The following is a 16,274-nucleotide window of genomic DNA, read 5'->3' on the forward strand; positions in this document are numbered from 1 at the left end:
GCTTCATTGTCACGTCATATTAATCACAAGGGACTAAATTTGGCAACAAAGGGGGTCATTCACGAAACTCAGATAATTTGGAAATCGTTAACGAAACGGCAAATAATGTGCGATCAATTAAAAAAAAAAAATCGAGTTACCTGGATTGTGCTATTCTGATGCTTTGATTGGTTCAAACCACCATTTTCGCCTACTCTGATTTTTTTTTTATTTGATCGCACGGTACAATGCTTCAACAATATCAGTTGTCATGGTTTTGAATTTGCAATGGCTCATCGAGCCGTAACGAGTTTCGTGAATGACTCCCTTAGAAGGTAGTTACTTAAATATTTCCGTGAAGTAAAGTGGATAAATCCATTTATGCACGATTATATTATAATTTGACAATTATGCACAAATTTTCTTGACATAAACGTCTCTTTATGGCCCACCGATCACTTTATGCCCGTGGGCCATAAAGATATGTCAAATAAAAGTCAAAAACATTTTTGGTGAAATTAGGAAAAAAATTGCCACTTAAGGCGAATCGGGATGAGGTTTTAGTGAGATTCTCGATCAACAGATGGCGCGGGATTTACTTAACTGTTTTTAGCTAAACCAAGCGAAAAATTTGTAATCTGAAAAGGGCAATGTCTTTAAAACATTATTGAAAATTGCGGCAACTTTTTAATTTTTTTATTTTTTCTTCCTTTAAAAAATTTTTCATTGTAATTTTTTTAAAAACAAAAAAAATCAAAAAGTGGTCAACAGCGACGATTAAGCAATATTTACTGATGCTTAATCAATTTTTATTTAATTTTTTCGTTAGAAAATAGTGTCCGAAACAGTAATATACGTTTTCTCTTTGATCGAACCGCCCGCACATGTCTGGCACTGATCAAGAGTTACAAACATGGAATTTGAGCAGCTACAAAAGTATATGTGAGACTTCTATTCACACTATTTTGGTAATGATAACTTAGATGTTGAGGTTGCCTCCGACGATCCCAGTCGAGATTCTGTTATTAACACCATAACAGACCGATTTTTAATTGATGCTCAGCATTTTCTTAGAGAGATTAGATCTCTAGAAAACCATAACAACAAATATCTTAAAAGTTCGAAGGGGTACTTCAAATTAATATCTTGGACTACAAAACTGCATGGAATTTAAAATTTGAGTGTCCATACTGCAAAACAAAAAAAAAGTGTGTTCACTGAGGCTGAACCAGAGCCAATCATAAATCTAGAGAAATTATCTCAAAGCAACTCAATTCCTAAATTAAATCAACTTGCAGTGGTCGATAGTGCTGTATGGGGAATTATCTCTATTGGTGGTGGACATTCCAACATGGAAGAACTGTTTTATTCGTTGTAACACTCCAATTTCCCGCTTATAACGATCCGATGGAAGGTGTAAAATTACGTAAATTAAAACCAGGAAAGAAACAATACGTACCATTATCAAATGGATTTTGCGAAAATAAATTTCTAGGAATTTTCTCTCCCCAACAAAATGTTTTCACGAATATTCCACTTGTGTATAAAATGTCGTGAAAATCATTTTCAATAAAAGAAAAAAATTAATTAACAAAAGAGTTTGATCGATTTACAGTGAATCAAAAAGATTTTTTTGTTCGACACTGTCAGAATTTGAGAATTTTCTCCTGTGTGAACGGATTTCGATAAATATCACAACTTGTCAAAACGAAACGTCAAGTTAATTTTAATGATTTTAGGCGATTTGGAGCCTTTAAGAGGCTCGTCGAACAAAAAAACCTTGTATTCAACTCGTTCTTGTGTAAATTTGGCTTTTTTTGGCACTCCTGGGCCTTTTACACATGAACTCGTTAAATAATAATATACAAATTAAAAGACAAGTTTCATAAGACCAGTCTTGAAGCACGAATTCAAAATTAAAAAACGAGTGGCGTAGCCACGAGTTATTTTAAAGAAAGAGTGCTTCAAGGTCTTATGAAACGAGTTTTTTTATACTATTTTTTGGAATTTGTCCGCCATAGTACCTATGTCGCCCGCTGAAATACGTGAAATTGCCAAAAATACGGTCGCGAATTTGCTGCCTGATAAATCCTGATAAATAATTTTTGACACATTTTCTAATTTAAACTGACATGCATGACAAGATAATTCCACATCAAGCTTTACCAACTTAAAAATGTTCGTAAAATGTTCCGTGAATTAATGGCTATAAGGACATCGCAGATGATGACGTTGCTACATCCAAGAATATAAATGCATCAATTTTACGTACGATATTAAAAAAAAAGAAGTGAATTTGTTTCGGTCCATGAAGGAACCAGCCGGAAAAAAATACAATACGCGTAATATGAAGAGGTGGAAACTAAAAAATTGGTTCACCCAGTGTTACGTATGATGTCGATATTGAAGTTCTCGAAGGACCGTTTTAGTTTGTTTAAGGTATAAACGTTTGCCAAAGGGCCGTGAATTGAAACGACGTGTTGTTTCGTGAGATGTTTAATGTTATCTGTTCCTTATCTGTTTGTTCTTACAAAAAACTTACTAGCAAAAAAGGAGCTGACCTGCTGCAGGTAGGAACGATACCGGCTAATAAAGTCGATATGAAAAATTTAACATGAGCTCAACCATGCCGCCCCCGTTGAACTATTTAGAATAGTTTAACAAAAATTGAAATTCTATTGTTACATGGTGTAAACAATTTTAAATTAAAGAAAATTCTACTAGCTATAAACAATATGGTACAAATTCAGTAGCACTTTACACAATGGATTGCACATTGTTTTCTTGTTATTTACAACTCTCACTTCACTGCACTTTGTCGTCAGCCTCTTCGTGGTTGTTGTCCATGGGCAGGATGGAGATTCTGTTCACCGCTCGTTTCAGGATGCCGGAAGTTGTTTTTATGGAAACAACTCGAGTGATTCCATCTTTGCCTGGATGAAGTTGGATTATCCTACCGAGAAGCCACTGTTGAGGAGGGAGGTTGTCTTCGTTGATGAGGACCATTGATCCTGGCTGTATTGTGGCTGGTGGTCGATTCCATTTTGACCGTTGTTGCAATGACGTCAAATATTCTTTACGCCAACGAGTCCAAAAATGCTGACGAACTTGTTCAATGTACTGCCAGCGTGATAGACGGTTTTTTGGCAGCAATAACAGGTTCGGTTCTACTGGAGCCATCAGTGGTTCTCCAACCAAGAAGTGCCCGGGTGTTAGGACCAGGAGGTCGTTAGGATCGTTCGAGGCGGGACATAAAGGTCTGGAGTTAAGGCAAGCCTCGATTCTTGCTAAGACCGTATACATTTCTTCAAAATTTTTGAAGTTGGCTTTCGACTGTGTTGTTCGTAATCAAGGTTATGTTACTGACGTTTGTTAGCGAGTTTTTCGAGATTTCGCCGCCAACCAACCAGCCGAGAGATGTTTCTATCAGGTGGGGTTGTCCCGGTACTGATATTTTTCCTGAACCTAATAATTTCCAGAACAGTCCGGCCCCAAGTAATAAGTCTATAGGAAATGGTTTATAGAAATTGGGGTCCGCTAACTGAATATCTTCCGGAATGTTAATGTTTAAATTCTTTACAGAATACTCAGGAATATTTCCAGTGATTTTTGGTAAAACTAAACACGAAATTTCTGACGAAAACGTATTTACTCGCGATTTTATTGTTACCGTAGTTGATTGCTTTGAAGTGATAATTTTTTGATTTATTCCTTGTATGGAAATATTATTGTTACTCAAGTTCAAATTTAATTTTTTCGCTAAAGATTCCGTTATTATGTTGCTTTGCGAACCTACGTCCAGCAAGGCACGACATTCATGGAAATTATTTTTATTCTTTTTGACATAAATTAATGCCGTCGAAAGCAAAACGACCTTCTGTGGTTCGTTACCCTTTTTCAGTTCGTTCACTCGAGGAGTTGCTAAATTGCACGTTCCTTGTTCAATTGAATTTAGGACAACGTCTTGTTGGTGAAGAAGACTGTTATGGTTTTGATGGCAATATTTGCATTTGAATTTAAACCTACAATCCGCTGTTGAATGATTCGGTCTTAAACAATTTTTACACAAATTTCTGTTATTAACGTTTTGAATTTTGTCATGGTGCGAGAGATTCAAAAATTCTGCACATTTGTAAATTGTATGGGTAGGATTTTTGCAGTAATAACATGAAAACTGTTTGTTATCTACCTGAATCTGAGTCGCTGAGCATGCTTTGGTGTCTTTACTCGCGTTGGGATTGCATTTTGATGAAGTGGGCTGTTTACTCACATTGAATTTGTTTAAATTTTCTAGAGCTTCTAGAGTTAGACATCTTTGTTCTAAAAATTCGATTAAGCTAGTTAATGCTGGAACTTCAGTTTTTAATTTGGACTGCCATTCCCGATTTGTTCCGTAATCTAATTTTTCGATTATTATCGGCACTAATAAGGCGTCCCATTTGTCCGTTGGTTGTTTCAAAATTTTTAACGCTTCTATATTAGTGTTGACATCATTAATTAATTGTCTCAATGCCGTATTTGAGGCTTTCGAAATTTTATGAATTGATAAAATTGAATTGACATGTTCTTGAACGATTAATCGAAGATTGTTGTATCGTTTTTCGAGAAGCTCCCACGCTACTTGGTAGTTACCTGACGAAATTGATAATGCTTCTACTGTACTGAAAGCATCTCCCTTTAAACATGATTTCAAATAATGGAATTTTTGACAATTATTTAAATCCGTTCTCGTATGTATTAAAGTTTGAAACGTGTCGTGGAAACTAGTCCAGTTTGAATAGTTTCCGGAAAAGCTTGGTAGATTTAGATCCGGTAGTTTTACCGATACTTCTGATGGCGTTACTACTGGTTGCGATCCGTTTTCCGACGCGATGGATTGTTTATCTACAAATTTAGCTATTTTTGCTAATAAATTGTAATAAAGAGTTTCAAAATTGATCCATTCGGTTGCAACTGCTTTGCTTTGGTCGCGAGAGGTACTGAGAGGTTCGATTTCCGATTGAATTTTATCGAACTCTTTGTACGCCGATATTAAGTCGGGTCTACGTAATCTTAGTTGATCCAAATCATCACCTTCCTTGAAATTGTTTATTATTTCTTTCATTCGATTCAATTTTGCTTTTATTCTATCACGCTCGACGGTTAACTCCGCTAAGTCCGGCATTGTCGCAATTTTTTATACGAAGAAAATACTAATTGATTGATTGACTTCAAATTATGCGGTACAACGCAAGAATCCAGGGGGTGACTTGGAGGGTTGAAGGGGGAAGAACCACTGACCTTGTGCCGTCTCCTACGTCTTGGTGATGAACTGCTTTTTCCTTTTTGATTGAATGACTTCTTCGATTTCTGTTTTTGCGGGTTCTTGGTATCCTGATTCGGGTGGGTTTTTTCGTAATCCGGCTCGGAGATAGACCAATGTTACGTATGATGTCGATATTGAAGTTCTCGAAGGACCGTTTTAGTTTGTTTAAGGTATAAACGTTTGCCAAAGGGCCGTGAATTGAAACGACGTGTTGTTTCGTGAGATGTTTAATGTTATCTGTTCCTTATCTGTTTGTTCTTACAAAAAACTTACTAGCAAAAAAGGAGCTGACCTGCTGCAGGTAGGAACGATACCGGCTAATAAAGTCGATATGAAAAATTTAACATGAGCTCAACCACCCAGGTCAGGAGCTCTAACATTCCGATAAGTGCTCCGATTTTGTAAAAAAGGGCCCGGCAAGGTTTTCCCGGTAATAGCGCTTTCCCGGCTATAGCGCTTTTTTCTTCGGTCTTTTTTTTAAATCTAGTTACTTTGTGCAACCTGTCAGCTGGAGCAGTTGTTACGCAAGTAATTTGACAAGTTATTAGACTGTAAAAAATTGCATTTGTCATAACTTTGAGTAAAAATGAAATGACCAACATGCTACAAGCGTATTTTGAGTGTGGCAAGAATACACAGCCAGCTATTCGCCTTTATCACCAGCATTTTCTTAATAGAACAGTGCCCCACTACAAAAAATGAATTAATTTCCTTAACCCTCCACCACCCGGCGGCACGGCAATTTGATATTACTATCAAGTAATAGTGCAGTGCTTATCAACATTACCGGCGTCTCGCCTCCGCATTTTGACTTTGTTTTGTATTATGTTCTGTGTCAATGTTAAGAAATTTCCTCACGATATGACATGAGTATAATAATATACCTTTTTGAACTTCAACTACCAATGTGTTCCCTAAATCCAGAATTATTTTTTTTTTTCTAACACTAATATCTTATACTGTTTCTATGGTGCATATGAGCTCACACCTTATGTTTCCCATAAAATACGTTTTTCTCTATAAGACACGTCGTCAATAGCAACGTATCTTATAGAGTCATAAAATACGCTCACACATATTATTCAAGTAACATTTTATTCATCATTTTTACAGTAATTATCACATAAATTATCATATAAAAAATGATCAAAATGGTTTGAATAAGTGAAAACACACTGTTTACACACAAGAGTAAAATTTGTTGCAAAACAACTCAATCGTTAATTTAAAAAAAAATAAATAAATAAAATTCTCTTCACCACTTTTCACCTAAAAAATAACACTGAGAGTGACAAAAATTGACAGTTCACAGTTAAGCGGCAAAAATTTCATAACATACAGGTGTCCCCAAAAAAGAAGACGAGTCCATAACGCCGCTATTTATCGAAAGATTTTAATTATCTGTACACCAAATTAAATGGATGTTAATAGGCTACAAAATGGCCTAATAAATTCAACTATAGCCCCATGGGCTTCAAGGGTAAACTGTCAAAATATTTTTTTTCAAATGGGATTACATATTTTTTTTTAATAATTCTGATAGAGATTTTTATTCTGAAAATAACAATGTATCACAAGTATACACTTAAATACCAAAAATTCACACAAAAAAATGTAAAAAACGCCACTATCGTCTATGTTCCATTTTGCGCTAAACATTGGCGGCATATTTGCGCAATCCCACATGTTATTATTTGTCATTTGTTTTTCCAGCTACCTTAATTTGGTTATTACATTGTAACGCAATGCATTTTGATAGCTTTTCGCTTGGTGCTCGTCATTTGTTTCAAAAGTTAGTGTTATTTTTTTTTATGTGAAGTTATACTTGTGATACATTGTTGCTTTCAGAATTAAAATCTCTATCAGAATTACTAAAAAAAAGTATGTAATCCCATTTGAAAAAAAATATTTTGACAGTTTAGTCTTGAAGCCCTTGGAGCTATACGTGAATTTATTAAGCCGTTTTGTAGCCTATTAACAACCATTTAATTTGGTGTAAAGATAATTAAAATCCTCCGATAAATAAGGGAGCTATGGGCTCGTCTTTTTTTTTTGGGGACACTCTGTATAATAGGAATGGCTTGCTTCGGCTACAATAATTTATAATGACCCTGTATTTCCACTTTTTTTCCTATGCAAGAGTGCAATCTTATCTTTATTGTACTTTATTAATATTGTCGGTATGTGATTGTCAAAGAAAAACGTATATTTCTGTTTCGGGCGTTATTTTTTGTCAAAATTTAAAAATAAAAAAAGATTTGCCATTAAGAAGTTGGCCCCCACATGCGCCGTTGAGCAGATTTTTAATTTTTTTTTTAATAACGAAGAAAAAAAAATTTTTTTTTTAATGGAATCAAAAATAAAAAAAGTAAAACGTTGCAGCATTTTGAAGTAATATTTTAGGACACTTGCAGTTTAAAAATTGAAAATCGGTCATACCGTTTCTTTAAAAAACGCTAAATACTTTTCCGATATCTTTATCTCTCTCGCACACTTGGTCATCCCGATTAGCCTTAAATTACCTAATCCCGAATAGGGATACTGGACACTCATTTCTGCCGCTTTCTCATCCTCGTTTATCATTTCGTTAATGAATTTATAACCGAAAATTGCAATTGGCATAAATAGGTACGGGTGTTTTCACTGTTCCCAAGGTTACGCGCAAAACTAAAAATTTGATGGGAGCACTACGCGTTGCAAACATCCCGTGGTGTGGGCAGACATTTATTTATTAATTTTTGTTAAATGTTAGGGTTTTAGGTCTTAATCGTGCATAAATAACTATTAAATCCAATGCTGTTTTTTAATAAAAATCAAAAATCTGTATTTTTCAATAGAAACTGCAAATATTATACGTCCGCGTTTAGACTATTTCAAAATTGGTGAGGTTAGGTTTGAATGTTTAAGTTTTAATTTCTTGACGATGATATTGAACACAACACAAGTTTTCATAGGAGTACCAATACCCTGTAAAAATAAATAATCGTATACCTTCTGGCTAAGGCCAAGTGCTAGATGTTTTCAGGTCGCGCAAGCGCCTCTAACATAACCTAACGACCACTACTAAGTAGTAGCCGGGACCGACAGCTTTACATCTCCTCCGAAAGATGGTAGGGATTTGAAAAAACCTGTATTATAATAGTTTGTCCCACGACCTGCTGTATAATAACCGGCCTGTTCATTTCATTAAAAAAGCATTGCGAAAATGTTTCCGGGAAAGAGCCAATTTTCGCCGATGAGGGCGCCACAGTACGGGCGCTTCTAAAGAATAAAAATGCGGAAAAATATGTTTAGACATGATTTTAGAGTTAAGATTGAGTCCAGTAAGTTCATATTTTCTTTCTAAAACAATACCGAATACAACTGTATTTTTTAATTTTTATTTTAAATTCGAATGTCGTTTGAACGAGAAAAACTCTCGGTGACAAAAACTTAAGATGAATAATATCCCCAAAAAGCGCCCGTACACTAGCGCTCTGCGGGGATCACTCAAATTACACTTTTGAACAGGCCGGTTATAATACAGCAGGTCGTGGTTTGTCCATTTTCCTCTTCACATTTTGGTACCCAAATTTTTCCAATAGATGAATTGTTGAAGCCATATAATTGAGAATTACGTATTTAAATCCTATATTCATCTGTAAACTTACAAATATTTGTCGTGTCTTTATCGTTTATATTATACAGGTGTCCCAAAAATGGCGTACTAACTACTTACTACCGTATCGAGGATGTTTAAATGTACACGAAAAAAATATGGAAAAAAATGTTCAGACAAAAAAATCAATTTTTATTATTATTATTATTAACGGTAATACAATGTAAACAAAGATGTACTCGTACAACATCACCATGCAATGTTACCGTAGTGGATTTAAAATAATTTTTTCGATTTCCAAAGCTTCTAAATTCTCTATTATGCAGGATTAGATATTGGTAGTGAGTAATCTTGTACTTTATGATAATATGTACGATTAGAGGTAGCTGTCATGACAATTTAATACATATATTTTGAAATAATTTATCTGTTAAGAGCCACTTTCAAAGACCGCCAAATCAGCAAATAAGTCCAATAGAATTTTTTTAACATTTTTCTGACGTTTACGGTAGTCTCTTCTACACCGTAGTGCACCGTTAGTACGCCATTTTTGGGACACCCTGTATAAAACTATACAGGGAATTTCACGAGTGATACTGCGCCTGACGGGTTAATAAATTCAACCCACAATACATTTTCAAAAATTAAATTAATGACAGTAGCCAGCTTTTTTCGGAAATATAGTGTGGGTTGCATTTTAAATTACGTCAGGCCTATTATCATTCGTGAAATATCCTGTATATATGTATATACAGTTACTCCTCCTCCTAATCTGCACTGAGGTCAATCAGGTCACAACACACGTACAATGAAAATTTAAAATTGACAAGTGACGCACAGTTGATTGTTTTTCGCTCGCTCCGCTAAACTCGACTCCCGAGATTTTAGCTTGCCCCGAACGTGACGCTGCCAGCTGGAAACGTGATGCATGAAACTAATTCACTGCCCAGTAATTAAATGTATGTGGTGCGCCTAAAGAAGTTTTCACTTCAAACATTTTTTCTGCCGTCTTGTTTTAATTAATATCGAGCGATCAAATTAATTTGTAAGCGAGTCATCTATGGATTTGAATCCGTATGCCTAATAGGGTTATCATAGAATCCTAAAAAAATGTGCATACAATGAGAGTGTACCACACATTAAATTTACCACAACAAGTTCAAATTATTCTTTAGTTTCTGTTTTATACGACTGACCTGTTTTAGCTGACTCATGCTGTATATAAATGTTGCATACATTATAAACCTGTTTGGTCGAAAATCTTAATATTTTTCGCTCGTTTCAATTTGCGTTTTCATTTTCTTTCTCTTGTAAATAATTTTAAGATATTTCTTAATAAACATATTCCTCTATAGTTTTTTGGGTCTATTTTTAATCCTTTTTTGCTATACATATTAAAAACTCAGTGTTTGTAATTAATTAAGACCTAGCCTCTTCGTGGGCCAATTAGATCTCCAGTAGAAAGAAACAAAACTGCCAGTAAAAATAATTTATTTTAATTAAAAATTATAGAATACAAAATGAAATGCAATCGAGTTCGCTTCAAATTTAGCGACTTAAAATTCAGCGACGTCACAATTCAACTTGTCCTCCGACTGTTAGTTGCGAAAGTTGTATTTCTGAACTTGCAATCGGCTTCTAAAACATCCTATAACACGTTTTAAAGCTTACCTACTGTTAATTTGTCGTGCGAAATGTTTATTATTATTTGTGTCTTTCTTCTCTTGAGTTATCTCTACGCACGCCTCACTAGGCGTGTTACAAGAAGTAATTCATGCCTAGTTGGAAAAACCGCGATCGTAACCGGCGCCGATTCAGGTGAGTTCTTCCAAGTTGTAGAAGAGATGATCACATTTTGGTGTCAGGAATCGGTTATCAGACCGCCCTGAACTTGGCCTCAAGAGGTTGCAAAATCATCATGGCGGACGTAGCAAACATGGAGAAGTCAAAACTCGACATAATCAAATTCACAAACAACCCAAACGTCTTTGCGAAGCACTTGGACTTGTCTTCGCTCAAATCGGTTCGAGATTTCGCGTCAGAAATCTTGAAGGGCGAAAACAAGTTGGATATTTTGATCAACAACGCTGGGATTGGGGTGGCGAAAAACAACAGAACGGCAGACGGTCTGCATCCCGTGATGCAGGTTAACTACTTCGGACATTTCCTCTTGACGCATTTGCTGATCGGTACGAATTCTTTCGTTTCTTCACAGTTTCATGTGTGGTTGTAGGTCTGCTGAAGAAGTCTGCCTCTGGTAGAATAGTCTTCACGGGCTCTATTTTCGCTTTTATCAACACTTTGTCGCTGAAAAATCTGAATGTTGACTGTCCAAACCCCAACTTGTTTGACATATATTTCACGTATAGCAACTCAAAACTCAGCATGATTATGACGGCGGACACTTTCGCAGAGAAGCTGAAAGGAACTGGTGTTACCGTCAATTCAGTCCATCCGTGGTGCGTCAAGACGCCACTCATCCCTAAGACTTCCGTTATTGTGAAGAATGTTTTCTTCGAAATGTTTGTCTGGTTAATTCACTACGTTATTGGGAGGGTGAGTAATTGGTAGATGTGTCGTGGAGTTTCTGAGTGTTTTCTAGGACCCTTGGGAAGGATCCCAAGTGCTGGTTCACGCCGCAGTTTCACGAGAGTTGGAAGGAATAACAGGAAAATTTCTTGGGGAGTGTATCCCTTGTCGGAAACCCTCGAAAGCTTACAATGAGGAATTGCGCAAGGAGATCTGGAAGGCCTCCGAGTCTTACGTCGGTTTGACCACAGAAGAGAGACTCTAACTTTAGCTTTTTCAGTTGGTAACTGGTACTAAACAATTGTAATAAAATCTTTGATAAATAAAGGTTCGAGACGAAAAATTATTATTTGGTTTTTGTTTTATTTTTATTTTTTTTCTTAACTGAAACAATCTGTTATGTAATTGGTGTCACAATTTCTGGTGTGCTTTTACGTTTACTAGTCTAGGACAACGTAACATTTTATCTGGACAAAACCAAATTTACATTAGGAAAATTTTTGTTTCCCGTTTTTTTTTTTGCAACCAACTGTACCCACCTAACTACTAAGGGGGTCATTCACGAAACTCAGATAATTTGCAAATCGTTAACGAAACGGCAAATACAGGGTTATTCTAAATAATTGTAATCCAAGTAGGCGTAAAAACCGAATGTAAAAGTCATGGCTGCCACTCCGTATAAAAAAGGAGTTAAATTGGGTGCAAAACAACTCAATATTTTTAGGTTCAATCGTTAATTTAAAAATAATAAATAAAAATCCTCATCACCGCACTTTTCATCTGAAAAATGACAGTGACAGCGACAAAAATTGACAGTTCACATGAAAGCGGCAAAAATTTCATAACATGGGCATGGCCTGCTTCGATTACAATCATTTAGAATAACCCTGTATAGTTGACTCAAGTTGCAAAAAAACACTTGTCATTTGCAACAGCATTTTTTTCATATTTTTGAACCAAATAAAAGCACAAAGGGACCAGAAAATCTTAGTTTGGATTGAATATTTTCCATATAAGTACCTACAGTTTTAAAGTAATTTCAAATGAGTAATACCATAAAAGTGTTGTTGCAAATGCAAAGTGGGTTTTTGCAACTTGAGACAACTTTACAATGCTTCAACAATATCAGTTGTCATGGTTTTGAATTTGCAATGCCTTATCGAGCTTTAGATACCGAGTTTCGTGAATAACTCCCTTAGTTACTTAAATATTTCCGTGAAGTAAAGTGGATTTAATAAACAAGCTATGTTCGGACAGATTGGAATTAAAAAAAAGTTAATTATGTTATTGATAAATTAAAAAAAAAAACAAATACCTAAAGAACTGACCTGGAGTTTGTTTTCCAAATCTCCGATTGTTATTTTTATGTAAAGTGACCCTGAATAATTTGAATGACACGACTAAAAAAAATAGAGGTATTAACAATTTTGTCTGACCACCCGAAAACAGAACAAACTTGTTGTTACTTGCTGAACGTTGTCTTCACGCCATCTTATAATGCTTCAAATTGTGGGTTAGTACAGATTTTCTAGTTAAACATATTTTTGTGATTTTTATTATTTGTTGTTATTAGTTCAATTTTTCACGGGAACCGTGCTCATTCTTTGCGTCGTTCTTCTGCTCTTCGCTTTCTACTTACGTTTCACCATCGCCATAACAAGAAGTAATTCATGTCTGGTGGGCAAAACCGCGATCGTGACGGGCGCCAATTCAGGTGAGTTCTTCCAAGTTCTTGAAGAGATAATCACATTTTGATATCAGGAATCGGTTATCAGACTGCACTGAATTTGGCCTCGAGAGGTTGCAAAATCATTATGGCGGACGTAACAGACATGGAGAAGTCAAAACTCGACATAATCAAATTCACAAACAACCCCAACATCTTTGCCAAACACTTGGACTTGTCTTCGCTCAAATCGGTCCGAGAGTTTGCGTCGGAAATCTTGAAGAGCGAAGACAAGTTGGACATCTTGATCAACAACGCTGGGATTGGAGCGTCGGAAAAAAACAGAACGGCAGACGGTTTGCATCCCGTGATGCAGGTTAACTACTTCGGACATTTCCTTCTGACGCATTTGCTGATCGGTACGAATTCTTTCGTTTCTTCACAGTTTCATGTGTGGTTCTAGGTCTGCTGAAGAAATCTGTTGCTGGTAGAATAGTGTTCACGAGCTCTCTGTTAGCTTTTACCAACAACTTGTCGCTGAAAAATCTTAATTTTGACTGTGAAAAGCCTAACAGCTTAGACATACAGTTCGTGTACGGTAATTCAAAACTCAGCATGATCATGGCGGCGGATACCTTCGCAGAGAAGCTGAAAGGAACTGGTGTTACAGTCAATTCAATCCAACCGGGGTTGGTCAAGACGCCAATTTTCACTAAGACTTACGCTGTTTACAGGAATGTGTTCTACGAGATGTTTATATGGTTAAGTCAATGCGTTATTGGGAAGGTGAGTAATTGTCAAATGTGTCGTGGAGTTTCTGAGTGTTTTGTAGGACCCTTGGGAAGGATCTCAAGGATTGGTTCACGCTGCAGTTTCCCGACAACTGAAAAACGCAACAGGAAAATTTTTTGGGGAATGCGTCCCTATGCGGAAACCCTTGAAAGCCTATAACAAACAATTGTGCAAAGATATTTGGGACGCCTCCGAGCTTTACGTCGGTCTGACACCAGAAGAGCGACTGTAGTGAATTCCTCGGTGCTATGAAACTATTTACGTTCTTTGAAATAAAGACGTCAAGAGAACTAGAGACTAATTTAGTTATTTCAAGTTCCCAAAAACAATAACTTAACACTGTTGTGGATTCAAGAAAATATTATTTTTATAGTTCAAGTGAAGCGCCTCTAAAAGTGAAATCTAACGGTGCAAGATTCATCAAGATAAGTAGCGTAATAAGAAGCTATGGCCTTTTATTTTAATAATACAATTCATGAGTGTTCCCACTCTGAGTCCTCCCATAAGAATGTCTGGAACGTCTCCGAGAATTTCGTCAATTTAACACCCCAAGAGAGATTTTAATTTAAAGAATTTTAACCAAAAACCTCGCGTGTACAATTCGTACTCCAATATATGTTGTGCGTTTATATGAATTAACACTCTGGCACAATCATTACCGTGTTTTATTCTTGGGGCGCTTTCATGCACATAACCTAAAAATTTTTACACATGAAAAAGAGGAAAATCCAGAGATAGATTAAACATTCTTGTCATCAACCGTGCCATTTCGTGGTTGGACATCCCTTCTAGGACCCTTGGGAAGGATCCCAAGTGGTGGTTGGTTGGAAGGAATAACAGGAGAATTTCTTGGGGAGTGTAGGTATCCCTTGTCGGAAGCCCTCGAAAGCTTACAATGAGGAATTGCGCAAGGAGGTCTGGAAGGCCTCCGAGACTTACGTCGGTTTGACCACAGAAGAGAGACTCTAACTTTAGTTTTTTCAATTGGTAGTACTAAATAATTGTAATAAAATTTTTGATAAATAAAGGATTGAGACGAAAATTTATTATTTGGTTTTTATTATTATTTTTTTGTTAACTGAAACAATCTGTTATGTAATTGGTGTCACAATTTTTGGTGTGCCTTTCCTTTATGTGTACTAAGGACAACGTAACATTTTATCTGCCCCGCCCATTACATTTTCTTAGTTACCAATCAAATAGGTTGTTAAGACGAACTGATTTACACAGAAACAAAATTCTGACATTCGAATTGTCTTAATGACATTTTATTTTTTAAAACAATAATTGTGGACTTGACAGCAAAATTCTAACCTTAAGTTTTTTACGTGGCAAATGTGATAAAAAATTATACAGATTGAATCTGGCTTTGATTCTCATTGGTCAATTTATGTGGGCGAAGCAGATAAAAAGTTACTATAGTATTGGCATATGATTGTGCCGCTCGTATTAAAAGACATACGAGTTAGGAATTTGACATTTTTACGCAAATGAAAAATTAAAAAAAGGCAAAACTAACACAGCTACGATTCTGAAATGTTCTTTGCTCCAACCAGTCCACCATTTGCTTCGGAAGTGATGATAATTTAAGGATTACACAATCGAAATGTTTGAACCGTGTTCGTTCATTTCTTTTTCAATTTTTTTGTCATCTTTCGTTCGCTTGTTAAATTCACAAATAATGAACAAACTTTATGATAAAAAAGCAAATTTGTATTTAATAAAAATAAACAACCTAAATAAATTAATACTACCTAAATATAAATAAATTACTGTCTCGTAGCACTTATTTCTGTTGTTGTGTTGACAGGCAAATTTAAAATCTACCATCAAAGGTTCATTTTTGTGATAGTTTATTTATTAAAATGGTTTTTACACTTTACATTTTCAACATTTATTGTATCTTGGCTGCTACCGAGTGCCAGCTGCTGTCTTCCTTGTTACATAACCGACATAACCTAATTTTTTTTAAATGTATCAAGTTAAAACATCCTGTCTGTCAACTACGAGACGGAAAAACACTAATATTTTTCAATTGTTTCATTGCCAACAGTCATTGTACATCACGCTGTATTTATTACACTGTTGAGCGTCTAGATGTTAAACTTAGTTGATCTTGGAGTACCTACACGAAGTGTCCTTAACATAAAAGTAACAACCAAAAAATTCACACAATTTTATTTTATTTGTTGACACAGTCAGCTAAAACAAAATACATTTGATGTAGGTACAGTTGTTGCAATAAAAGCGAGAACTGTCAGAATAAAGTTGACACATTTTTACAATTTTTTCATAGTGTGAAACCTTCTTACGAGAGAATTAACGTCAAAATTTAATGACATTTTTTAAAATTATTTGATAGATATTGTCAACTAGACAATTAATTGACAAATGGACAAAACTAA

At 35.6% G+C, this 16,274-nt stretch overlaps 2 protein-coding genes across 2 annotated transcripts; both read left to right on the forward strand.

Moving 5' to 3' along the window:
* Positions 1-10,340: 10,340 nt before the first annotated feature.
* Positions 10,341-11,757, forward strand: LOC138126638 (retinol dehydrogenase 12-like). Its single transcript, XM_069042422.1, has 4 exons — positions 10,341-10,700; positions 10,748-11,071; positions 11,116-11,438; positions 11,485-11,757. The coding sequence occupies exons 1-4, from the start codon at positions 10,577-10,579 to the stop codon at positions 11,674-11,676; spliced, it is 963 nt and encodes a 320-aa protein (XP_068898523.1). The 5' UTR covers positions 10,341-10,576; the 3' UTR covers positions 11,677-11,757.
* Positions 11,758-12,487: 730 nt separating this feature from the next.
* Positions 12,488-15,930, forward strand: LOC138126637 (retinol dehydrogenase 13-like). The gene is made up of 5 exons (XM_069042421.1): positions 12,488-12,924; positions 12,985-13,125; positions 13,173-13,496; positions 13,541-13,863; positions 13,910-15,930. The coding sequence occupies exons 1-5, from the start codon at positions 12,909-12,911 to the stop codon at positions 14,099-14,101; spliced, it is 996 nt and encodes a 331-aa protein (XP_068898522.1). The 5' UTR covers positions 12,488-12,908; the 3' UTR covers positions 14,102-15,930.
* Positions 15,931-16,274: the final 344 nt, after the last annotated feature.

The sequence above is a fragment of the Tenebrio molitor genome, chromosome 3, assembly GCF_963966145.1.
Source record: "Tenebrio molitor chromosome 3, icTenMoli1.1, whole genome shotgun sequence".
Lineage (NCBI taxonomy): Eukaryota > Metazoa > Arthropoda > Insecta > Coleoptera > Tenebrionidae > Tenebrio > Tenebrio molitor.